This window comes from Grammomys surdaster, unplaced genomic scaffold, assembly GCF_004785775.1.
Source record: "Grammomys surdaster isolate TR1022 unplaced genomic scaffold, NIH_TR_1.0 1164, whole genome shotgun sequence".
Classification (NCBI taxonomy): domain Eukaryota; kingdom Metazoa; phylum Chordata; class Mammalia; order Rodentia; family Muridae; genus Grammomys; species Grammomys surdaster.
Genome location: NW_021605583.1, coordinates 5,385,462 through 5,411,876, shown reverse-complemented (window position 1 = coordinate 5,411,876; position 26,415 = coordinate 5,385,462). Strand labels below are relative to the sequence as shown.

General features: G+C 49.5%; 2 protein-coding genes across 2 annotated transcripts in view; one reads left to right on the top strand and one right to left on the bottom strand.

Moving 5' to 3' along the window:
* Smim35 (small integral membrane protein 35) overlaps positions 1–12,820 on the top strand; it is a 58,678-nt gene extending 45,858 nt beyond the window's left edge. Inside the window, exons 2-5 of the mRNA XM_028783777.1 lie at positions 2,852–2,968; positions 4,289–4,322; positions 5,698–5,831; positions 12,518–12,820. Coding sequence (XP_028639610.1) covers positions 2,852–2,968; positions 4,289–4,322; positions 5,698–5,797 — 251 coding nt within the window. The 3' untranslated portion in view covers positions 5,798–5,831; positions 12,518–12,820. The remainder of the gene's footprint in view (positions 1–2,851; positions 2,969–4,288; positions 4,323–5,697; positions 5,832–12,517) is intronic.
* A 3,539-nt stretch (positions 12,821–16,359) lies between these two features.
* Il10ra (interleukin 10 receptor subunit alpha) overlaps positions 16,360–26,415 on the bottom strand; it is a 15,150-nt gene continuing 5,094 nt past the window's right edge. Inside the window, exons 6-7 of the mRNA XM_028783698.1 lie at positions 22,641–22,759; positions 16,360–18,943 (exon numbers count right to left, since the gene is read on the bottom strand). Of these exons, the coding sequence (XP_028639531.1) occupies positions 18,032–18,943; positions 22,641–22,759 (1,031 nt within the window). The 3' untranslated portion in view covers positions 16,360–18,031. The remainder of the gene's footprint in view (positions 18,944–22,640; positions 22,760–26,415) is intronic.

Here is a 26,415-nt window from a genome sequence, read left to right as displayed (position 1 = left end):
CCCTTCCTTCCTTCCTTCCTTCCTTCCTTCCTTCCTTCCTTCCTTCCTTCCTTTTTTCTTTTTGCTTGTTGGCCATCTCTTTCCACTGGAGTGTATTTTCCACAAGGACAAGAATTTCTGTCTCCTCTATTTACTTCTGTAACACATGTACCTATGAGGAAAAGATGTCGTCAAATACATGTGGAGTGACTGGGAGCTTCCTGGGCCAGCTCAAAGCTCTTCCCAGTTCTCCTAAGCTGTACTTGTCCCCACAGAGGCAACTTCTAGGTCAATGCTTCTCAGTGTTTCTCTGTCTGGTGTACTCCTTTGGTATCTGATACACAATGACTTGTAAGAAGGGGGAGTTGGGCCGGCGGTGGTGGCGCACACCTTTAATCCCAGCACTCGGGAGGCAGAGGCAGGCGGATTTCTGAGTTCGAGGCCAGCCTGGTCTACAGAGTGAGTTCCAGGACAGCCAGGGCTACACAGAGAAACCCTGTCTCAAAAAACCAAACCAAAAAAAAAAAAAAAAAAAAAAGAAGAGGGAGTTGGTTGCTTATGGTTTTGAAGGCTGGGATATTCACGATAAGGTGGCAGAAGGTTTGGTGTCTGACAAGGGCCATTCTCTGCGTCAGGAGGGTGGGGAATGAATGCTATGCCTTTACACACTCAAAGAAGTACCAAAGATAACAAGTCTACCCCACCAAACCTTTCTGTAAGGTTGCTAATTCCTTCTGAGATATTTGCAATCTTTGCTAGTGAGCTATCAGTAGCAAACACAAATCTCAGCTGACAAACTCACGTGTGCCAAGAAAAATGTGACTTTGTTATTCCTGGAATCCAATGTCTAGTTTATCCAGATATCGAACTCTTTGGTAGTGTTGGTAATCCCCCTTCCCCTTGTTCTAGGGAAGTTAAGGGGCCTGGGAGGAGTAATGAAGAGTCCCTGGTGTCACCTGCTCACACCAACACCCGTGGTGATGTCCACAGTGATATGTTTAAGGACCAACTAGGCAAGTTGCTGCAGCAGTGTGTGTGCATGTGTGAAGAAGCCTGTGGCTTCTTCGGGTCTGCATGGGCTCTGTGACTTCTCTGCCTCTCTTGGTGATAATAAGCTGTTGTTTGTTCCAGGCTATGACAAGGTAGAGCAGCTCTCTAAGGCTGTCTGAGACTCTATTTACCCTAGTGTCATTCCTGTGTGGACTCTGATGGTCTACCTGGTGCTCTGCTTAGTTCTGGCTTTCCACAATTCAGTCTGGAAATCCTTCTGTCCCTCTGGGGCTCAATTTTTGGGTAAAGAGCATGGGTCCTCTCTCTGGGACTCACCGACACCATTGTAAAGGGCTTTCCCTCCATCTCCTGATTTTTCCCTAGGCAAGGGATTCTTTTATAACACAGCTATGGGGGCCAATCTTAGTCTTACTTCCTGTCCGTGCTGTGAATGTTTTGCTTGTCTGTACAGGCCTGGGCTTTTGAAACTTGTGACTAGAAAGAGACACTCATCCTGATTGTATTTGACAGTCACTCTGCCTTCAGGAGCAGAGAATAACTAGCCTGTCTTTTTCTTGTTTTGACAGGCTCTCACTGTGTAGCCCTGGCTGTTCTAGAACCTGCTATATATAAACCCGCCTTGCTCTAAACTCACAGAGTCTCCGCCTTCCAAGTCCCACCATGCCTGCCTTTAAGCTGGCTATTTTACTGAGAAGAAAGATGAAGGAGCTAGGGAGAGTGACTTAGGCGGAGAAAGCAGTGACGTACTTAATAACACACTTGCTCTGTTCGATGAATTTGATGGTGATAAGGGTGGCAGCGGTAATGATAACACCAACATCTATTGAGCACTAAGTGTATGCCAGGGCCAATCGTAAGCACCCTCTTTTCCTGACACCCCCATCAATCATCCCAATAACTCTGTGCATTGTGTATTCATCTCAATAATCCATCAAAGCGGCTGACAGCTAGAAAGGCAAAGAGACTAGTGGTCCCCACCATATGCAGAGGATGAGACTGGACTTCGTACATTAGCCTGCCCCCAGTGTCTGTGTTCAACCAGCACACCTCCCAGCCTCCTGGCAGCATCAGTAGAGCCCCTGGTCCTCAGGCCACAGACACAGGGAGTCATTTTATTTCTCCATAATACTTCAATAGGCTCCCCTTCCATCCCCACCCTGGCACAGGTGAGCTGCCTCATGGTGTGCCTACCATCGACTTCCCAGCCTGGTCACTCTCTCTGCTCTCCTCTGTCCTCTCATTTCCTTTCATACTTCCAAACACTCTTGGTCTCTCGCTCTTGGTTTCCCCTTACTAATAACATACAAACTTAGCCAAGAGCTCAGACCACAAAAGAGACGAGAGAGCAAGAGCACATAGCCAGTAGAGGGCAAGCCCTGCCCACTGGGTCCATGGGCTCTGCAAAAGGGGGGAAGAGGCCCAGGATCCTATGATTTGTGCTCTTGTCGGTCTCCAGGCTCTGCTTTCTGGCCACCATGAGTATGCTGAGGCTAGACCTCCCAGGTTCTTCTGCAGGAAGGCAGAACATCTTTTATTAAGTGGGATACCCATGATTTCAGGATTCTCTCCAATTCTAAAATATCCATTGCTGTTTCTTTGAATTAACACGCTGAAGATCCTATCAAAGCAGCTGAAAGCTAGAAGAGTGAAGGGACTAACGGCTCCCACCACAGGGATGAACAGAGGTACAAAATTCAGGTATATTCCCACCATAGCATGGCTAGGCTAATCTAGCCGGCTTAGACCAGCAGGCTTCTACAGGACCGTCTCTTTGATGGGCAACGGGAGGGAGAGGAGGGAAGTTGGAAAGTGGTGCGGGGCTTTGGTACAGGGGATGTGAGGATGCACGGCTTCTCCCCAGGTGACGATTCCATCAGCACGCTGGGCATGATCCTTGGAGTGGGACTGTCTCTGCTGCTCATGTCCATCCTAGGCTACAGTTTGGCCAAGTGGTACCAGCGCGGGTACTGCTGGGACGGTGAGTGAACCCCATGCCAATCAGCCCCAGCTCTGCCCTGCCCTTCCCCGTTGTAGGAGTTGGGCAAGGCTGGAGGGGGGTGGCAGCCTTTCAGCACAGCAGGATGCAAAAATATTTCCTCTGGTGGTTGCAGTGGTTGAAGATTTGAGTTGGTAGCTGAGCAGCGGAGGCGAGGCTTGGAAGGAGGGGTGGGGTCTTTATCACGAGAATGAAGGCTCCTCTCACTGGAGGAAGTAGCCTTCCTTTTTTTAACCCTTCCCCATCCCCTTCTCTCCCCCTCCTCCCTCCCCCTCCTCCCCCAAGGCTAAAGGCAGAGCCTAGAAGACCATAGTGCCAGGCTGGTTCTTATATGCTAGTCTCTGTTTGTCATCCCGCCTCCCCACTCTGCCCCTGGCTTCCCAAGCCTGCTGATGCATCTTCTGGAATTTGCTTTGGTCTTTTCATCTGGAGAGGCAAGGAAAGCATGCTGGAATGCTGACAGAGAAAACCTCCCAGTTGTGTGCATTCCCAATTATCTGCTGAGCACCTGCTGTGTCCCAATGTACTTTTCCTTGGTGTGGATTATTCCACAGAATAAAGAAGCTATTATACTTTTTCTTGGTTTTAGACATGGTCTTGATATGAACACCAGGCTATCCTCAAACTCTCCATTTTCCTGCCTCAGCCTAGAGAGTTTTGGGAATATAGCCAAGCACCACATGTCCAGCTCCAGCATCTCATTCTCTCTCTCTCTCTCTCTCTCTCTCTCTCTCTCTCTCTCTCTCTCTCCTATTTATTTACTTACTTACTTACTTACTTACTTACTTACTTATTTTTTTTAGACAGTTTCTAGCCCAGGTTAGCCTTAAATTGCCTATGCAGCTAAGGATAACCTTAAACTTCTGATTCTCTTGCCTCCCAAGTGCTAGGATTACAGCTGTTCATGACCACACCTAGTTTATGCTGTGTTGGGGATGGAACCCAGGACTTCACACACACTAGATAAGCACTCTACCAGCTGAGGGACATCTCCATCCCTCAGCTTTCATTTACTGTAGTAAACAAGAGCGTGTGGTGAAAATCCCAGGGTTGGTACATGGTGGAGTCTGGAGTGAAGCTTAGGGCTGGTTCTTTGGGGGGCTCTTGGATAGAACTACTTCCTTCCAGGGGTGATCAGAGCTTCTGATGAAAGGATCCCTGAAGGATCTTGAAAACCACATTGAACATCTCGAGGCCAGACTATTTATACTACAGGCAGGTGGGGGAAGCACCAGATGTTCCTCGAGGCACGACAGTCACTTCCCTGGGGATCCTAACTCTCTTTTTGGTTTGTCTTCCCAGGGCCTAACTTTGTCTTCAACTTATACCAAATCCGGTGAGTAGGTCTAGGGCAGAACTGGGTGGGCTGGCACTGGGGCTATATATAATGGAGAAAGAACTAGAGGCAGAAATGGAATTTACTGTTTCCCTTTCCCGGCTCTGTCCATGCAAACCAGAAAGATATCATTTAGAGAAGCTCTCAGAGCAAAACCTGTGCCTACAGCAGTACCGTGTGAGGCCCCAGTGATAGCCTTCACCTTAGCACTCACTCTCAGGCAGAGAACATGCCCCCCATTCGTTCATCCATCTACCCACTCACACACTTATGTACAAACTTGCCTACTCATTCATCCATCTACCCACCCATTCATCTATCCACCCATTGGCCCAACCACTTACCCACTTATTCATTCATCTACCCATCCACCCACCCACTGCTCACCAATATATCTATGTGCTGCCCACCTACTCTAACCTACCCACCTACTACTCATTCATGAATCCATCCATTTGTTCATGAACATATGGATCTATGCACTTATCCATGCATGTGTCTCCATCCATCTACTCACCTACACATTTATCCATCCATCCAACCATCCATCTATCCATCCATCCATCCATCCATCCACACATCCATCCATCCAACCATCCATCCATCCATCCATCCACCCATCCATCCACATATCCACCCATCCATCCATCCATTCACCTACACATTTATCCATCCATCCACTCATCCATCCATCCAACCATCCATCCATCCACCCATCCATCCATCCATCCATCCATCCACCCACCCATTCATCCATCCATCCATTCATCCATCCACCCATCCACCCATCCACCCACCCATCCATCCATCCACCCATCCACCCATCCATCCATCCATCCACCCATACACCCATCCACCCATCCACCCACCCATCCATCCATCCACCCATCCACCCATCCATCCATCCATCCATCCATCCATCCATCCATCCATCCATCCATCCACTTACTCACCCATCCACCTGTTTATTATTTATTCAGTAAAGTTTTATTATATAGCCAGTTTTATCGTAGTTATTTCCAAGAGTACAAAGATGGCTTGGCATAGTCTCTGCCCCTGAGCCTGATTGCAAATAAAGAAATCTCAGGCACAATATAGGAATCAAAACAGAAGAGCAATAAAAAAAAAGCCATGGATTTGAGGAGCAGAAGTCAGAAAGACCTCTCAGGGTAAAAGCCATTTCACTATTCCCTGCAGGCCCGCTTCTCCTCTGGCCCTGGGAGCTGAGACAAACAAATCTTATTCTGGAAGATAAGTCAGTGCCCAGACATCACCTCTGCTTCTAGGACCACTTTGTAGGCTCTAGTCTAAGGAGACAGGCCCTGGGGAGAGGCTGGGTTCTCAGTTTAGCAGCTTTATTGGAAATCTGTCTCAGGAACCTGAAGGACTTGGAGGTTGGACCACCCTTTACCATCAGCGGTCACATGAGCAGTACAGATGGCGGCTACATGAAGTTTTCCAATGAAAGAGTCTGATGGAGCAGTTTCTAGCTTCTGAAGGTCAGGAGAGGTGAGTGGCAGGACAGGAGAACTGAGTGAGTCTGATGCCAGAGTAAGGTCCTACATGGGTCCAGGCTGTGAAGCCAAGTGTCAAGGGCCACTCAGAACATGAATAAATGATTCAATCCCTCTACTCTTTCTTGGGAGAGTCAGGCCATCTGGACCTGGCATAGCAAAGCCCTTCCCAAGCTCTCTTTTCAGTATCTCTTCTCTTTACACAGGAAAGGCTCCAGGGTCATCATGAGCCCCTGTAGCCTTCCTGGGCCCTGAAAGTCTGACCTGGCTCCGAGTAAGGAGACTAAGGAGTCTCCTCTGGGTCTTCTTCCGGCCCTCGTAGAGTTAGGCCTGTGTGGATGGGCCTGACCAGGCTTAGCAGTCTTCTCATGGGACACAGAGAAGCAACTGTTCCCCAGGGTTAAAAAACTGGATTTCAAGACGCCCCTGGGCTGTAGGACTTGCAAAGTCCTGCAGACACAGCGTGACAAATCACAGCCAGGCCAGCCTTCCTCCTGTCAAATGCAGGGTGGAAATGTCTCCCAGACTCCACAGGGTAGATGTTCATTTGCAATCTCCTGTCATTTCATTTTGTAAAGTTCTGCCAGGGGCTGGGGAGCCAATCCTTTTAATTAGGGAGTCATGTGATCAAAGGGGTGATTTCAGACATGTTTTTTAAATTTTATTTTCATTTATTATTACTTATTTATTTTATTTGTATGAGTACACTGTAGCTGATTTCAGACACACCAGAAGAGGGCATCAGATTCCATTACAGATGGTTGTGAACCACCATGTGGTTGCTAGGAATTGAACTCAAGACCTCTGGAAGAGCAGCTAGTGCTCTTAACCTCCAAGCCATCTCTCCAGCCCCTTCAGACGTGTTTTTTAACCTTTCCATTTGAGGCCAACTTCCCTGAAGGCTGAACTTGGGTCTTTATTCTGTCCTTTACTTCTCTGTGTTTGGTTTGGGCCTTTTCCACACTTCTCCCCTTTGCTGTCTCCCTCTGACTAGTTTTCTCTATAGTGACAAGCCTCAGTGCCCACCACACATGAGCAGAATAGTCTAGAAACCGTGTCCCTGTTGTTTAGGCTCCTGAGATGGGGTGCACATCGTGCCCAGGGTAAGTTCTACTCTCCATCTCTGCTGTCCTGCACAAAGCCAGCCCAAACTGGCTAGCAGCTAGAGCCATGGAGCCATGGGAGACGCCTGGTTGAGGTTGAGCAAAGCGGCTAAGGACTAGGACTGCAGAACACGTTACCTCCGGGGTCATGGCTTCCTGCTCTGCCTGTGACCCACTGGACTGAAGGCAGAGCTGGTACTAGGAGATTTAGTTCAGCCTGTGTTTGGTATAAAGCGGCTCCATCCAGAGAGGCTGCATTTCCTGGAGCAGCCATGAATGGAGGAAGCCGTAAGGGACCTGGGCTGCTCAGGCCTGCCACTGGATCAACCAGCCCCAGTCCTAGGCTGAAGGATGCTGAAGTCAAAGCACAGACAGGAAGGGGCGGTCTGGCCATTAGTTTGCTGTCATTACCCTCGTTTTTGCTGAGGCCCCTGTGTTTTCTGATTTTTGTTTTTCTTCTTGTTCCTCTCTCTGGCCTATGGCAGACTGTGGAGGAAGGAATGCGCCAGGCCTACTAGGTCCTTCCTGTTTCCTGCCAGGGGTGGGGTCCTTTTTATTCCCAGCTCAGCTGGGCTTGGACACAACACACCAAGCCTTAGGATTTGGAAGCCTTTAACTGGGTTTTCTTTCCTGAAAACCTTTCCTTTGTTGAGTATGAAGAGGGATTCTTCATGACTTTATACCCCTCTTCCTTTCTCAAAGAACTCTTGGGAGTGATGGAGAAAGAGGATGCTGCTACCTTTGGCGTCCTTCTTCCTTGCATACCACCTCTGCAAGCTGGACCCCGCTTCTGAACGGTTATGCAGCTCCAATAACACTTTCAATTCTGCCCTGGTTGGCATGGCCTGTGGGGTCCCCTGGGTCCCTTGGAAATGCTCAGGACTCAGTAGACCTTTTGGATACTTGAAGGGAGAATGAGCCTTGAACCCCAGGTAGTTCCGGGCCCAGGTTGTGTGGCTTCAGGTGAGAATCAGGACATCTGCTGAGGACTGGGAGAATGGTGGGTATTTCCCATCCCCAGAAGCAGAAGCGAGAGCGTGTTGCTTCCTCTTTCTGAGCCCACTGACGTGCTCTGTGTCCCCTCTGCACCCCCTTTCTTTCCTTACTTCCGCAGGCCCATGGTGAAGCAGTTTTCTTAACTCCGGACGGTGTCTACACCCTAAGAGTGATAACTTTCTCAGACTGACTAGAATTCAGGCAATAGGTCTCCAAGGCTGGTACTGACTGGGCACTCAGATCCTTGGCTGTACCAGGACCTCCTCCCCATTGATCCTCTACCCTCTGTCTCCAGATGCCCCCCACGGGAGAGCCTGCTGTGTCAAGGGCTACCAGCTATAGTTTCTCTGTTACCCTGTTCCTCTTAAATGTCCTTCCCAGCCTAGAATGTCCTCTTCTCCCGCACCCACAACCTTTCTGTCCACACTCAGACTCTGTGAACTTTAAGTTCCATCTTTCCTGAGACTCACCTCAGGACTCAAGACTAGACACCATTCATTTCAACACCCATGCAGATGGCAGGTTTCCTCCACGTGTCCTGTTCTCCAACTCAGAAGAGCTGATTGTGGCCAGAGGTCCCTAGCAGTCCTGAAATGAAGCTTGCTAAAAGCTTACAGTAAATAAGCTTACTAAATGAACACTGATTTGAGAAGAAACAGAGGGCAGCCTAGCTCTAGAAAAGGATGTCCAGCAGCCTAAGGAAGACCAAACTGCTTACACAGTGTATTTTCATGGATGCTTCTGCATTCTGAGCCTTGTGGCTACCCTGTGACACAGAGATTATTATTGGTCCATTTTACACATAGAGAGACTGAGAGATTCACAAAGCTGGCTTGCTTCGCTCAGGACTGCCTGCTGCCCACAGCCTTTACTGGAGCCTGAGCAGAATCCGTGGCTTACCTCAGGGCTCATCAGGGTTAGGACTGGTTACCATATAAACAGCTCTGGTTCTTTATTCTATCCTGCAGTGCTGAGTGACTGTAAGACTGGTCATGCCACTTATTAGGCCATTGATCTCAGCATTGGGGAAGCAAAAGATAAGACCATTTCTTGAAGGTTACTCTTGGTTCTTACCTTGTCTAGTAAACATACCAGTGGTCTGGGATCACTATTGCTGCTCAGTAAATAGTCAAAGTGTGCAATCACAATATAAAGTGTCAAGTCTAGTTCAATATAAATTGTCAAGCTGGCTGTTGAAAGGTGGCTGTTGAGGTTCCCCCTAGATACCGGTACTTTAGGACTGTAACCACTATACAGTTTGTTTCCTATACCCTGCAGAGATCTGGTGAGTATCGAAGACTAGAGCATCCCTAGACTCATCAATACCTGAAAGGGCACAGACTGATCAGGGCAGGGGCTCCAGGTACCCAGCCTCACTTCAGCCTCACTGGTAGGGAGACAGAGGTTGGGAAAATAGATACTCGGGTAGAGCAAGATAAATTTACATTCCTTAAATCCTTGGTGGCCAGGTTAGAGCATCAGGCCAATGGGCAGCTGCTCTCAGATCCTGAGCTCCCAAGAAACTGGCTCCTTCCTCCAGTGAGCAGCTAACCCCACATAGTACTGGATGGGGTTTTCAGGGCTCAGGCCTCCCCAGGCTTGATGTCAGCTCTGAACTTCCGCCTCCCTTGCCCACTTCCCAGTCCTTCCTTTTATTCTCTGATCCCCACGTCACCCCTTTCTGCCACTCTTCCTCCTGGCTCACGTTTCCCATCCCCCAGGAGCCTTCTTCAAGACTCATGGACCCTGTTCTCATCTGATTTTACTTAGAAACACTCTGGCTGGCACATCTTCACTCTTTCACTCATCCATTCAGTTTCTCTACTCCTCCAGGCACTGGGCTAGGCCCCATGGAGAATCCAGTCTCTCTGGAGATTAGCCTGACCTCTCCTGTCTCACAAGCACTTCCAGCAGGCTGAGTTAGGCTTCACATCTCTTCTAAGTCCCCTACTGTGCCTCATGTACACTTGTGTGTGCATGTATGTGTGTCATGGAGGCAGGAACTACTCAGGAAACTGAGCGAAAGGATTCCTCATCCTCTTGAGGGCATCTTGCACATCACTCCAAGCCTGGTCCATGCCTGGTGCTCTAAAACCAACACGTGTCATCTCTCCTCCTTCTCTATCCTCTGCTACATCCCACCTGTGCATGTGGTGTGATCAGACACTTTTCTAGACAAGGGCACACACAGATGGAAAGCTTTTCTACCAAGGGACAACCTAAGGCACAGTCAAAGCCATAGCATCTTCCTAGCCTTGCCCCAAGCCAGTGACAGTAGATGGGGTCAGGTGACAGGACCTAGGAGACCAAAGTCTATGGTGCCCCCTCCTATGCTTCAGGGGCTTAAGGCGACAACACAGCAGTAGATGGAAGTATCATTATTTTATTCTTAAAAACTGCTTAGTTAGCAAAACCCCAGCGCAAAAGCCAATGCAAAACAGGAAGCCAGTGGCCTGGTGAATTCTCACACTCGGGGACCAGAAGTGAAAATGTTCTGTCTGCCCAGAGGAACAGCAAACCAACAAAACAAAGGGTGGGTGCAGTGCTAGAGACCATAGCCTTGGTGGACCCTGCCCTCCCCACTCTCCAGTACTCCCCACCCTCCCTTCTCCAGTGGAACCGCGGGCTTGGCTTCCATTCCCTAAAGCCTTTGATAGGTCTTCTCGTGCACATGCCGTGGGCTGCTGGGATAAGGGTGGGTGGAAAAAGGAAGAAGTCTCTCCTCTTCTATTCTAAGCCTGGCCTTTGAGGCTTTTAGCTATGAGGCTATTTTACAGTGGGTAACTTCAGTTCCACCATGCTGGGGTGAGGGTGGCAGAGAGGTGAATGGATACTCTCTCTCTCTCTCTCTCTCTCTCTCTCTCTCTCTCTCTCTGGTGTGTGTGTGTGTGTGTGTGCACACGCGTGCACGCATGCTTGTGCCTATGCATGCAGAATTGAGCCAGCCAATAGGATCATGTCTTGCTGCCTGTCTCAGGAGGTTTAGTGTGGTGAGTACCCAATGAATGTCTACCCAAAGAGTGGGTGAATGCACCTGAACGCATTCATTCAGCCTCTTCACCCCAGTTTCCTGGTTGTATTACTTTGCCTTACGTCTCGTGTTTGGTCTGTAGCCCTAAGTCCTACACTACATAGGAGCTGTAGGCTGAAGAAAGAGGGGGAGGGAGAAATCATAGATCCGTGTGACTAAGAGGAGAGGATAGCAAACCTGAAATCCAGCTTCCAACCAGTTACCTCTGGCGCCCTCTCTCTTCCAGGTTCAGGGTGACGTCTCCCAAGCACCTGCTCTGCTCAGATTTCCATGACTGTCATAATCATCTTGATGTTTCTTGAACTGTTTTCACCTGCATTCAAATGCTTCTTTGACACAAATGGAAGAGTTCTACCCATTCATGCGTTTGTCTAGTCACCAGACATTTATAGAGTACTTGTCACTATGTACTAGCAGTGGCTGGGTGTAGAGGGCACAGAGGTAAATCAAGGAGTGTTTCTGCCCACAATGAGCTGGAATGAATGCTGGGTAAAGAACCTTCCGTGAAACGTCATAGGGAACTAGTGAAAACAGTCAAGCTTCGAGACACTATCTCTCGTGATAGATATATTCATTTGCAAAGAGTAAATCATACCTAGCATCTGGAGAAGCACTCTTTCCATTCCCTGGGGCTGCCCTTGAGGCCTCCCCAGCCCAGTAGCTTTGCTGTGGTAGTTGGTTAGCCTGAGTGAACAGACATCACATGCTTGCCCTATCTCCACACCCTCCACTCCATACAAGGCCCCACATCACTGGCCCTGTTACCTTATGTTGACTCTTTGTTGGCCTTAGATCCTGAGATCTCATCTTCTATGGCCTGTCATAGACTCCACATCTGAGGCTTCCCGCCTCCACTTAGCGTAGTTAATAAACCACACACCTCACCTCTTCCCAGTGAGCCCAGCAGATGTGCACCTGACTGAGGTATTTCACATCACGGCAGCTGCAGTGGGCACCAAAAATGACACCATTTAACTTTCACCAAGAGCCACGTAGTGACATGTTGGCCTCATGTTGGAAGAACACACGGAGTCTGAGTGGTTCCCAGGGGCTTCCCAGAGCACACTTAGGCAGCCTTGAAACAGCAGAGTGGATGAAGAACATATGCAGACGAGGAACTGGCATGCACACAGGGCCAGGGGCATGCACAGCAGTTTGTTGGGGGGAGGCAGGTGGGTATGAGGGCTGGTAGATCCGGGTGAGGATGTGAAAGGGAAGGGTTGAGAAGGGACAGGAGGTAGCAGGGAGGTCTTAAAGGACCTTCTGGTTTGAGCAGAAGCTTTTGAGTATTGTCTTACAAACTATCCAGTGGAACTCAGACCTCAAATTTACATTTTCAACTCCTCAGCCCAGTCAACAGTGGGGAAGATTATTTAGTGGTAAGGGACGCTGGAGGGGAAAAAAAATTGACCAGGAGGCTGTGGCAAGTGGTCCCAGAGAACAGAGGATGACTCAAAGTGGGTAGACGTGGACAAAGCCGGGTGGGAGAGCTGCAAGGCCACCAACAAGGCCAGGCTAAGGGGACATCTGACAGTTACCCTTTTCCACTAGGTGAGGCCTCACAGTTCCCGCAGCTGCGTGAGTGGGGTTGTTATTAACCATCATGGAAACCAGCAGAGGCAATCCAAATTGAGGAGGCAACGATGGCTCCAGTGTAGAGACATCTAAAACCACCAAAGCACTGGAGGAATGGATGTGGATCGGGAGTCATGGAAACAGGGATCGGGAGTCATGGAAACAGGGATCAGGAGTCGTCATGGAAACAGGGATCGGGAGTCATGGAAACAGGAGTCATTGGGGTGATTCCTTGGGGTGGGGGGAGTCATTTTCAGGGTAGTCGAGACAGGGGCTAAGGATGGGAACTGTTGTGTTGACGAGTTGGAAGTACTGCAGAGAGGCTGCAGGGCTGCAATGGTGTTGGCCACACAACATGCAGACTGTGCACAGAGTGCAGCACCAGGCCATGGGTGGGACAGTTCTTCCAAAGAGCTGATTAGGCAGGAGGAGGAAGGTGGTCCCATGTCTACCCTTCCTTTACTTATGCCCAACTCTGCAGGTGGGATAATTGACTGAAGGGACCATTTGGCTTTTTCCCTCACCCTGCTTATGGGCTGTGACTGTCTGAAGACCTCTGAGGCCCAAGGCTCATGGCCTGCTGAACTCGGGCATGGTTCTGACACTGTGGACCAATATGATGGCTGTCTACAATTCCTAGATAATGAGTCGGGGGAATAGCTTGAGTTTATGGGCTGTAGCTGGCCAGGGATCCTCTCAGACCTGTGTTCTTGTCTCTATGCCATGATGATAGCTCTACCCATGATGAAAGTCTCACAGAGAACATAGAACATTCACCTTGAAATCTCCAGCTCTAAGCCCTAACCCAGTGCTAGTGTCATCCCTAGAGCCACTTCAATTCTTTCCTCTGCATAGCATACCACTATTGAGCCAAAGGCTCAGCATCTTGGGGATCCCTGTGGCCCTGCCCATCCACGCCATGTTTTCCCTTCCAGGCTCTTATCATGGACTGCTCACCATCAATTTCAACTGGCAGTGTCTCCAGCCTGTTGGCCTGTCCTGATCTTTGTTTGAAGCATCCTTTGAACTGGTTCACTCTTCTCTATCCCCACTGCCGTTGCCCAATATATATGTATAAGCATCTGTATGGACCGAATGTTGGTGACCCCCACCCCTCAGTGTTGAAGCCCTAACCCCTAATATGACGGTGGGTGGGGCCTCATGGAAGATTATTAGGTGAATTCATGATGATGGGGCCTCATGCTGGGATTAGTGTCTTCATAAGAGGAAGAGACCAGTGGTATCTTTTTCTATCTCTGAGACCACAGCTCCGAGGTACCTGTGGACAATGAAGAAAGCCCTCAGTGGGGACTGGATGAGCCAGAACCTTGATCTTCAACTTCCTAGCCACCAGAACGCTCCTAGTTAAAGCCCTGCCCCCCTGGCTGTGTGCTCTCTTACATCTAGAGTGATAGCAGCTTCCCTTCCTTCTTACTTACTTCCTGTCTCATCCCTAGAGTTGGACCCTAGTTTCTTTCAAGGCACTTGTCACAGATGGCAGCACTTGTTAGTACTAGATTGCTTGGCGTTCATCTTTAGAACCAGATGTTGTGCTCCGTGAAAGCCAAGGCTGAATATCACATCTGGTAGGTAGGGGGTGACCACTGAAGAAACGAAAAGCCGTGCTGGTGAGATGGGTCAGCGAGGAAAGACCCTTGCGCCTGGCCTGATGACTTGAGTTCTCTCTGTAGAATCCATACAGTGGAAAGAGAGAACCAACTCTGCCAGGTTGTCCCCTGACCTCCATATATGTAACACACACAGACACTAAAACAATAAACATAGAAAAAAACCCTCAAAATTGAATGTTGGGTTTAATAAAGCTCTTCCTGGTTCCTGCCTGGTTCCTTTTGTTGAATGATTTATGCTTTGGCTAGAATCACTTTTTAAAAAACACTAAGTTCATCCTAACCCAGTCCTTTCTCATTAGTGCCAACAGGTTCTCAGCACTCTGGTTTGGAGGTTTATGGGAAATCCAGTAAAGTTCAGATCACTCTGATAGTGAGGAGGCACCATAGGCCTTCTCATTAATAACAATACACTTAATTTTAAATTGTGGGTTGTTTCAAAAGAAACCCTCAAACCCATGAGCTCTGCAGGAAATGAGTGAGTCAGGTTTCTCAGTATCGGGTGTCCCATCCGTGGGGGTGATAGCATCAGTACCCAGCTGCCTGGATACGCCACTCAGGCTTTCTCTGCTGTCCCAGGCAGGCAGCAGCCCAGGCTCCCCTTTCTCTATCCTTCACATGAGGGGCTCTGGGAACTTTCACCCAGTGGTGCAGGTGTTGTGTGTGTTCTGTGGGTGGTATCCAGACTCCCAGGGTGCTGAGTATTCTGTGGGTTCTGCAATGTGGGCTCTGTGTGCATGACCTGACTTTTTAGGGGGCTGCACATTCTGTCACTGTGCATATGGGGTGTGGGAAGAGGTATTTGGGGGGCAAGGCAACCTCTCAACTACACCTATTTACAAATTTGGGGAAACACGGTTTGACAAAATTTCCTTCTGTCAGTATGAGCCCATTTCCCCTCTCTCTTTGCTAAGAGGAAGTTCCATGAGCTCACAGAAACCCAGAACCACACATTCCTCAGTCTGGAAAAGCCCTTGAAGAAGGTAAGTCAGCTGAAGACCAACTGGGGCCTTCTGTTGGGGACTTTAGTCTGAATTCCAGAGAAGCCTGAACAGAACATTTTATCGGCTGCTGCCTGGAAGAGTCCTCGAGGCTTCCCCAACACCCTGGCTGAACCAAGGAACAATTTGATGTTCCCTCCCCCTGATGGTTTGGTTCTAGACTGCCCATGCCCACGGCCCATCTGTGCCTCCGATCTGTCCTGCAGGCCTTCAGGTTTTCTCTCCCAGCTGAACTGGGTCTCCTCTCCACAATGATCAGTTCTCATCTCTCTTATCCATCTCATGCTCGGGCTCCTTCCCATGTGCTTCAGGGGCTTTTTCCATGGAGAAGAAGCCATCCCAGCACCATTTCCAGGAAAAAATGGTCACCACACTTCTCTTTTCTAAGCCAGCCAGGAGGTCCCCCGAGTGGATATATGCTCATGTCGCATGCACATGTGTGGTGCAGGGGGAGGACCAGGGTCTTTCCTGAACAGCCTTTCAGAGTGAACAGGGAAAGCATGTGGGAGATAGGGCAAGAGACAGGGAGAGACAAGGTGTCTTGGTCATCTCCTTAGACACACAGACACCTGGAACTCAGGCCCTGGCCCAGGCCTTAGGTTTACTGCACCCACACTGCTAAGTTCGGGGAGTTGTGCCAACTGATACATGGAATGTTGTGGAAAATGCCTTACAAACAGGACCCAGGAGGCTTCCAGTCTATGGGAAGTGCCTAGACTGTCTTCAGGGTAAGCTGAGCAGGCATAGGGTCCACAGGTCTGGTTCACTTACTTCCGGGGAGGGTCTAGCAAGTTCCACACTGTCAGAACTAATGTCCTAAATAGTTCAATAGACAATAGGGCTGCATTGTCTACTGTTTAGTCTTCTGAAAGAACACACCGGGCACCTCTCTCCTTTTTACCTGTTTCTAAGAGAAAGAAAGTCTATTCCAGCTCTAACAGCCCTGGACAGCTGCTTACATCTGGAATGCCAGATGCAGGGCACCACACTGAGCTGTTCATCCATGATCTCATGTCAACTTCATGACATCACCATGACAACTGTCACTATGGGGGAATCAGAAGCTGTGAGACTATGTGCCTTTCCCAAAGTCACCATTCATGTTGAAGCTGAGTCCGGGGCCCAAATCCTCGGCCCTTGTCTACACCCATCATCCATCACTCCCAGCTCTCATGAGAAATCCAGTCGCTTCCACAAGACACCTGACTTTTTATTGGGCTGAAAACACACACCACTCATTCCATTTGAGGCACATCTGTGTCCACTTTCTCAGTGGGACTCAACACTCTTAGGGATTGGGCACATCGGGTACATTTCAATATTCAAGTTTTACATACAGACGGAAAAACTGAGGCTCCACGAGGAAACGTGACTTGCCCAAGGTCACACAGCTAGAAATGGCGAAGGCAAAACTAGACCTCCTGAGAGACCCAGGGCCTTGTGCCGCACTGCCTCCTCAATAAATAAATAAGTAAGCAAATAAATAAATAAGGTTCCGAGGGGATCTCAAAGAGCTTTCCCAGTCCCAAAAGGAGCTCTGGTACCAGACTAGCATCATGACATTCTTGACAGGATGCCAAAGTTCATGGCTGGTCTCACCAGGTCACATAGTCTATATTTGGAAAGCTTCAGAGAAAATTCTGGTCTCAGGGATCAGCGGCCTTGTGGTTTCTCTCCACATCCTTGCTTGGGGGGCTGCAAACACCCTCTGTTTAAAGACAGGTCTTAAATGCAGCACAGGGAAGCAGGGACTAGCCCTGGACCCCAGTGACTAGTAGCTATCTTGGCACAAGGCCTCTAGGCTCCCACGAGATCTCTGAAACATTGGCATGAGGCAAAAGCTGCCCATGGGCAGATGGTTTCCATAGTCCACTTCCTTCCGGCCCAGAGGTTGGCAGGACCTAAAGTATCACCCCAGGGCCAAGTTGGTTAACATTCAGCATGAGGGACTTCCGTATGATCTAGTCATTATTTTAGTCCCCTGAGGAAGCAGCTGGTCCAAGGTCACACAGCTGAGCACAGAGGTGTCAGCCCAACACCCTATTCTCTGGGTCTGCAGTTAGAAATTAGCAGCAAAAGCAGACATAAGTCCTAAGCCTGGGCCAGGACCCAAGCCCAAAGGCCACCTACAGGGTAGTGTGCTAACACAGACAGCCATTGTTTTGTTTGGTCTGACGTCACAATAGTGAGCAGCAGGCAGCAATGGCTTAGCCACTGCAGGTAATTCAGGGGACACAGCCGTATTAAAAAGATGAAGATGTCTGCAGATGGCTAGTACAGACGCCTCACAAGAGGAACAGAAATTCTGGGTCTCAGTCCCTTTTGCCCCACAGTTCTGAATTGACTGGCTGATCATTCAGGGCAGTGTGTACCCTGAGATCTCCCAGCGACAAGTAACCTGTCTAGCCGGGGAGCACCTCTACACGACAAAATTAAACCTGGCTCCTGCTCTGCCTTTTGTCTCTTGAGCTCTCCCTTCACCCTGCAGCAGGCTAGTCACTCCAGCACCTCCACAGACATCCAAGTGGATCTGACTTCAGACCTGCAGTCTTACCACATCCAGAAAGCCCTAAGGTTCCACCCAAACACAAGTCCTTCCAGCGCAGGACTCTGCCCTGAGGCATGAGGGTCCTTGCTCAGCTCTGCTGGTGCCTACAGGGCCTCACTCAGCAGGCTAGCCACTACCTCTCATGTACTGGACACTCGTGCAGCAAGATGGCCTTTTCCTGTCCTGTGGAGTCTGGCTAGCCAGCCACAGTGGGTCTGCAGAAAAGGACCCATGTATTTCTTTGACTCCTGAGCCTCCCAAGTGCAGAGAGGGGAGCAGGCATGGCTGGAATACAAAGAACCCTTAGCCCCTGTCATTCTTCGACCTGCAGGCTGGAGATCAACGGCAGGGTGACCAGGTTAGAGCCAAGGCTATCCAGGAGGCCACCAGGGGCTGCCCCACAGTCCAAAGGGGCAAGTTTATTGGCAAAACTCCAACTCTCTATGCTTAGATCTTCGCAGCTAACCATACCTAGGAGTGACCACTCTTCAGCCACTTGATTCCACTGTCTACTTGGTGTCCCTGGTGGAGCCGAGGCCATCCCTTGAGACTCCTGTTTCAAATAACCCGAGGCCAGAGCTGGTGGAGGCCAAGCTAAATCATCCTGCAGGCTCACCCCGAGTTCAGGATCAAAGACATCCGTCAAGGGAATCTCTTTGTCCAAGTGTTCTGCTGGGTCTGCTGCCTCTTCCTTCCATCTGGTCTGTTTCTGATAGCCCTGGAATGTCACCATGACTTGGTCTTTCTCCTCAGGGACTTTAGGCTCTAGGAGACAGACGTGGCCCAAGGCAGAGCCATCTTGTATGTCCTTAGGCTGCCCAGGAGAGTTCTGGACTAGATTAATGTCACTGTCATCCTGGTCCTGATGGGTATATCCAAGCTGCTGCTTCCAGGCGGGCCCCATGCTGGAGTGTGAGCTGGGTTCCTGCAAGCAGATCCCACTGTCCGTGTTGTCCGCACAGGTGTCCTGTAGCTCTGGAGGCACTCCCTTCCCCAGAGTCTCCTGTATCTGGGGGTGGGATCCGGGGAGGAGGAACTGGGACTCTTCAGTCTGAAGTGATGGTTTGCCACTGCCAAAGCCACTGTCGGTGCTGCCATGCAGGTATGAGTCTTTCAGCTCTGGTGACACTTTTGGGAAGGCCTCCAGATCCAGGACGTGAATGGCATCGGGAGTTTCTGGGCAGAAAGGATCAGCCGGGAAGAAGTTGTGAGGCTTCTTGAAGACCTGGGAGGAGAGGCAAGGTGAGCGATTTGACAGTATTGAGAACCACCATGTGGTTGCATAGAGTATGTCCAGAGGGCTGTTTGGAGAAAGGTTAGGCTGAGCTGGGAAGACTTACATGAATGTGATGCTATCCCATAGGCCCGAGTCCTGGGATCCATAAAGATGAGACAGTGAACTGAGCACCAGTGTTCCCCCCTCTCTGCTTCCTGACTGTGGGTGTGATGCGACCAGCCACCCACAGGCTCCTGCTGCGGTGCCTTCCCTCCCATGGTGGACTGCCCCCTCAAGCCATAAGTCAAAGTAAACGCCTCCTCAAGTTGCCTCTGCCAGGGGGCACTTTGTCACAGCAGTGAGAAAAATCAACTAATACAGCGAGAGAGGTGTGGCTGCCTGGAAGGACCCTCCCAGGTGCCCCGTGAGCTGTGGAGGAAGCATAGAGTGGGTGCAGCCCCTGGGAAGCCTGCACTGAGCTCCCTGGTTTGTACTGGCATTAAAATTGTACAATTTTCCCCCAAGGGCACTTCATGGTTTGGCCCTGGGCAGATACATAGGAAGCTGGAGTTCCCAGGGCCAGACTTCACAGGGTCTTGCTGAGGCTGGAGAATACACTCAGATGGTCCGCTTGTGACGCTCTCTGCAACCTGGGAGAAGCTTGAAAAGCCAGGCCCATCCAGGAGTGTGTGTAAACTCTTCTGACAAAGACTCCAAGTAAGAAATAGATGCTAAGTAAGCACCTGCATGCATAGCTCACACGAGTCACTGAAACTAAAGCCACAAGGGAACAGCATCTATGGACCACAGTGCATTCTCATCCCATCCCACCCCATCCATCCTGCCCTCCTTTGCATTGCATAGCTTGCAGTCAAAGGCTTGCTGTCCTTAGTTGCCTGGGAGAGGCCATTTAACCCTTTGTACTTTGTTCCTCTGCTCTAGCCACAGTGGTGTTCTTCCTGTCCTGTACGCAGCAACAGCAGCCCCGCCACGGGACCTTTGCACATACCGACCCCTCTGCTTGGAACACTCTTAGTGCTCCACATGGCTGTCTCCTCCTCCTTGTTCAACTCAGATGCCGCCTCCTCAGAGAGACTTTGCACGACCAGACCAAACCAGTGCTTCTGCCATTGTCTCCGTGTCTCCTTCCTTACTTCTTCCTAAACTTAGTTCTTGAATGTGCTGGCTGGTCTTATGTCAACTTGACACACAAACTACATCTCTTTGACAGGGGGGAACTTTAATTGAGGAAACACCTCCATAAGATCCAGTGGTAAGGCATTCTCTTCATTAGTGATCAACGGGGGAAGACCCAGGCCATTGTGGGTGTTACCATTGGAGGTGGGTCCACCCCAGGGCTGAAGGTCTTGGATTCTATAAGAAAGCAGGCTCAGCAATCCAGGGATGGCAAGCTAGTAAGCAGCACCCCTCCATGGCCTCTGCATCAGCTCCTGCCTCCAGGTTCCTGTCCTGCTTGAGCTCCTGCCCTGACTTCCTTCAGTGATGAACAAATGATATATGGTATGGTATAGTATGGTATGGTATGTATGGTATGTATGGTATGTATGGTATGGTATGTATGGTATGGTATGGTATGGTATGGTATGGTATGGTATGGTATGGTATGGTATGGTATGGTATAGTGTAAGCTGAGTAAACCCTTTCTTCCAAACTTGCTTTTTCATCATGATGTTTCACTGCAGCAATACAAACCCTGACTAGGACACTATAATATGAATTCTAAAGGCAGCAACTCTCCGCTTTTATTCATCACACCAAGAGCCTAAGCTGAATTCGCGTTAGTAGGGACTCGGATTTGTTGACTGACAGACTGACCAACCGTCTGACTGACTGACCATGCTGCACCCCTGGCTTCATTTTCTCAGCACTTAACACCTCCCGTGCAATTCCTCCTGGTTGTCACCCCCTTACTGCCGCAGCGATTAGTGATGAAGGATGTGTCTGTTTGCAGCTTGCTGCTAAGCCAGTATCCTTGTCTTTTCTGTGCTTTAGTTCCTCATCCATAGATGGAATCAATGCCAGCATGTGCTTTCTCATGGTGACCAGTGCTTGGAACATTCAAGTTACGTATAAGTCACTCAATATACGCTGAGCTGAATTGTACTTCCTGATAATTCTATAGGCATGTCATTACCCCTACATCCTAGAGGGGGAATCCAAAGCTCAGAGAGGTTAAATGATGTGCCTCAAGTCACCAGCAACGAAGGACAAACCCGGAATTATACACAGCTCTCTGGATTTGAGGTCTCTAGCTTGCTTAAGAAAACTGATGTCAATGGCCCGTTGGACAGTCAGCTCAAATCAGCAGATAGCTGAGAGTTAATTAAGGCATGTGCCGGGGCTTGCGCTCTCATACTGGTTAACCCCACAGACAGCAACATCTGGTACATGGAACTGGGTTGTTTACATCTAAGGAGACGGGCTCCAAAGGCGCAGCGATGCTGTGACCCGCAGGTCCACGAGGAACCAACAAGCAGTGCCTGTCGTTTCTGGACATTTGGTAATCTCTGATCTCTGCCAGTCTCACGGCTTTAAAGCTAGCCTCTGACACCTGGCCAGCACTGGCTGGCATCAAGCCCTGGGAACCCCTCGAGACCACATGACTCAGTTTCCCGCCGACAGCAGAGAGGATGTGGATGTTCTGTAGCTGGCTCCAATGCTGATAAACTCAGCTCACACATTCACTCGGAGAGGCTCCGGGCTACCCTCCCTCACTTCCTGGATCCTGGTCTCCGCGGGGCCAGGCTCACTAGTGCGGTTCATTCATCCCCAAGCCAACACTGCGTGGGTTCCAGGCCCTGCACAGAGTATGAGCTAAAGGGTCTGTGGAGCAGATCAAGGGACCAAGGGATGTGTGTGGAGAACTGAATCTCCCAGGAGTGCTAAGAAAGAGGATGAGGATGGAATTCAGTGAGATACAAAGAAGAACTATTAAACCCTTGAGAGCTTTGAGGGCTGGGTGAGAACAGAGTCATGTTTAGGCAAAGGCCCTGATTAGGCCAGTGTGTGTGTGTGTGTGTGTGTGTGTGTCCTGTAACCATCTATCATACATTAATATTGAACATTACCCGGGATAGCTCTGTGGCTATCCACCTCTGACACAGCCGGAGACGAGGTCAGGGACAAGCAGAGCTTTGGGGACTATTACTTGTTCTTGTAGGATGGCTTCAAGGGGCTGGTTTGCCACACATGCCTCCATCTGAGAGGGGACAGAGGTCCTGGCTTTCCCTCAAGCCCTTTCCTCTCTCCGTCAGCTCTCCACTCTGTTCCCTGCCCTCTGTGTCCGCTCCAGCACTTCTGTCTTTCAGAGTCTCTTCCCTCCTGAGCACCAGGATGGATCTCGCAAAACCTCCCCGAATGCTCCTCCCAACTGTGTGACCCTGGGATTGGAAGCAACCTCTGTGTCCTCACTTGTGAAATGAGGATAGTGACCAGGACCAATTCATGATACACAGTGATTGGTCCACAGGCCACCATGTAGATGACAAAACTGATTACTTAGTACTTATGCACCTGCATGCACACTTTCGTACACACCTGCGCGCACACCTGCGCATGCACTCTTGTCTCTGCGCTACCCAGAGGCATTGTCCTTCCGTCTGCCTTTAGTGTTTGCTCGCCTACCCCATATTGCTGGATGAGGGTGCCAGACCATGTGGGAATCCAAGAAGGACAGAGCACTCACCAGGACTGTAGGCAACTTCCGTGGGTGCCGGATGTACCACAGGAGAACCAGGCAGACCAGAACTCCACTGAGTAGCAGGACAGATACGAATAAAATGCTGAGGTTGGTCACGGTGAAGTCTGCAGACACAGAAGGATGTGTTTGTGGTACATAAGGTACAGTCCTCAGAGATCCTTCAGCTATGCTCAGAGTGTGTTCAATGAATGGTCCCAGGTCATCCTCACAGGTCACAGCCCTAGAGATATCTAGGTTCCTAGAAATGTCAGCCTTGAGCAGGTCACAACCCTAGAGATATCTAGGTTCCTAGAAATGTCAACCTTCATCAGTTCCCTCAGTAACACACTGGTTCTGCCTCAAGCCGCCTACACACGATGGCCAATAAACACTGAGGCAAGATAATATAGTAGGTGAGAGTGGAGACTGAGACCCCAGCTTTACTTCTTCCTGGCTATGGGACTGTGGACAGAATAATGAATCCCCCTGAGTCCCACTGTCCATGTATACAACAGGAAAGTTACAGAGCCGCCTCATAGGATAGCAGTCAAATATTCTGCCTGTATTACCTGATCCTAGCCAACAGTCTTTGGAGGCCAATGCCAGCATCACCTCCTTTTACATATCGAGACCCTGAAGCCCAGAGAGATTAAGTCATATGCCCAAGGTCACACATGTCAGTAAGCAGTAAAGCTGAGATTTAAACAAACCTTTTGACTATAAGGATGATGGAACCTCTTCCTGTAAGAGGCCAAAGGTGACCTGTGAAGATGGTTTGCTACTCTCTTCACCTAGAAAACCCTAAAAAAATCATGCAAATTAATAGGTTCAGACCTTCCTGTTCACTTTAGAAACACCCGGGAAACTGCAAAGCCACCAAGTATCTGAAGGATGTCACTTTAAAGAAGCAATGTGTGCCGTCCCGGCAGTATAATGGTGGAGTTGGTAGGTGTGCCCAGGCCAAACAGTGGGGGGACCAAAATAGAATGAGTAATTTTTGCTGCACATGCTTAAAAATGTGGAGATTGATGCTGAACTTAAGAGTTTACATGTGGATTCTGTAGTCATTGAACACAGGAGATGCGCCGGCGAACCTACAGAGCTCATGGCGGGATTAACCCGTACGTGAGCTCCCCCTGCCACACTGAGATGATGATTCTCACTGAGAAGGAACAGATTGTTTCAAAGCCAGAAGAGGAGGTTGCATGCAAGAAAAAGATATCGCAGAAGACACTGAAGAAACAAAAACTCATGGCACAGGAATAAATTCAGCGTAAAATAACTGCAGGTGAAAGTTAAAGGGGGAGGTGATGGAAATACAAGCAGCTCACACACACTGGGTGACTTCTCCGGGGGACTTTCATGACAATCAGCTGCATCGAGACTTATCATTACAAATCTATGAAGAGTTCTTTTCATGTTTGCTGGATGGGGCACTCCCAGGGCACACACTGGATACAACATGATTGCTTAAATTAGCTGCCACGAGTTGCTAACTGTGGATCCCTCTGGGCAGTCAGCTGAAAGTCTCTCAAAGATGAGACCTAATTTCTACACCTGATTTACCATCCTGGCAAAGGACCCCGGGACCCCTGGCTGAGGACCTGGAACAGCCTTACTGACTCTGGCAGGTCTGTCAAACAGCCAGCTCAGCATTGCTTCTTCTGGGATACTCAGGGCAGGGAGGAGCCCTTCCCACACTGGCCCTGAGGAGGAACAGCCCCAAACAGGACCAAACAGGAACTAGTGCATTAGGGCTGGGGAGGTCCCCCAGAAGTCCGGCTGTGCTCAGGTGGAAGGACCCCAGTGTATTCTCCTGGAAGGAATGCAGCTATTCTCAACAGACACTTGAACATCCTTTCCTTTGGCCATTTGACTCTAGAAACAACAGGTTTCTCTGAGGAATCTCAGGCTGAAGCTGGGTGCCAGCCAGGGGGAACTCGTCTCCTAGAGATCTCACACTGTTCTACGGACAGACCAACCTGAAAGAATGAGGGTGAGATAGTGATGCTGGGTAGGACCACACACTCTGACCTGATCTGCTTCATTCTGCATACCCGGGGGACTCCATTTAAACCTAAACACCTTGTTAATGTGAATGGCCTTAATACCCTGGAAAATGGGCTTTCAGGGGCACCAGCCCTGTTTGTTTCTCTTCCCAGTGTGGACATACTGAATACATTCCCTCTTGCTGTTTTTCATTCTGAGTCTTTAATTAAGCTGCCAAGGATGAGGGGCTGATCTATCTTGTTGGGGTCCTGTCATGGGCCCGGCTCTGACTCACAGCTCAGGTAGTAATTCAGACAGAGGGGAGCTGGGAGGTCTCCCCCAGAAGCCCAGCTGCTTCTGCTGAGAGAAAAGGCACATTCTGAATGCCAGCCACTCCCAGCAAGTTATCCTGGGCAGAAAGAAAAGATTGACTAATCCCTTAGAGTTGCTACAATTGTGCTATTCTGGGGACTTTTTAAAAAGTGTCCCACTCCACCCTAGTCTCGGTCATCTGCCTCTTTACCTCTGTATGGTGAAGCAGAGAAATGAGTATTTGGACCATGGTTTAGATTCTTAAGAAAGTTTTGACCCTTGGTGAATTTCTCCCTTCTTGTTGCTGAACTTTTGATTTTGATTTCATATTGATTAATGCGTCCTTTGAGCTGTGTGTGTGTATGTGCTGCTTTGTGTGTAGTGTGGTGTGTTATGATGTTACATGTTTGTGTGGTCTGTGCATTCCTGTGCGTGTGCATGTGTGTGTAGGTCAAAGGTCGTGTGTGCATGCGTGTGTGTGTGTGTGTGTGTGTGTGTGTGTGTGTGTGAGAGAGAGAGAGAGAGAGAGAGAGAGAGAGAGAGAGATGCCTATGTATGCCAAAGGTCAATATTAGTGTCTTTTCCTTGACCATGCATGTGCCCCATTTTCTTTCTTGTGTGTGTGTGTGTGTGTGTGTGTGTGCAGGTCGAGCAAGGTTTCATTGTGTAACATCAGCTGGCCTAGATCTCACTCTGTAGATCAGGCTGTCCAGGAACACACAGAGATCCACCGCCTGCCTCTGCCTCCCAAGTACTAGGACAAAAGGCGTGGACCACCATGCTCCATTTTCCACTTTATTTTTTGAGACAGGATCTCGCACTGAACAATCAGCTTAACAATTTGCCTGGACTGGCCAGTGAGCCAGTCTGCCTGGTTCTAGGGAGAAGCATTGTGGTTACAGAAACACACACCATGCTAGAGTTTTACATCGGTTTTGGGGATTTGTTATGCCAATCAGAGTGATGTCCCAGCATGCTTGTTTCTCTGTCTCATGTGCACATACCCCTTCAAAACAGAACCATGGTGGCTCAACAGAATCCTGGACAACTTCTGTGTTACCCAAATAGTTTTAAGGATGTCATACAAAGGGCATGAACCCCAAAACAGTTTAGCGGAATTGAAACAATTCAAAGGAACTCTAAAGCACAAAGCCAGTCACTACACAGGGACCACCAACACTGATGCACAAATCTAAAGGCTCCACGGAAGTGGGAAGGCGCTCACTCCATACGGTACTTGAGGAACTGAGTTCACATAAAGTATTACGATTTTACTGTCTAGCCTGGCAGCAAGCGGTGGCACCCGACTTTAATCCCAGCACTCCAGAGGCAGAGGGAGGCAGATTTCTGAGTTTGAGGCTTGCCTGCTCTATAGAGTGAGTTCTAGAGCAGCCTGGGCTATATAGAGAAACCAAACCCTGTCTCAAAATAAGAGAGAGAGAGAGAGAGAGAGAGAGAGAGAGAGAGAGAGAGAGAGAGA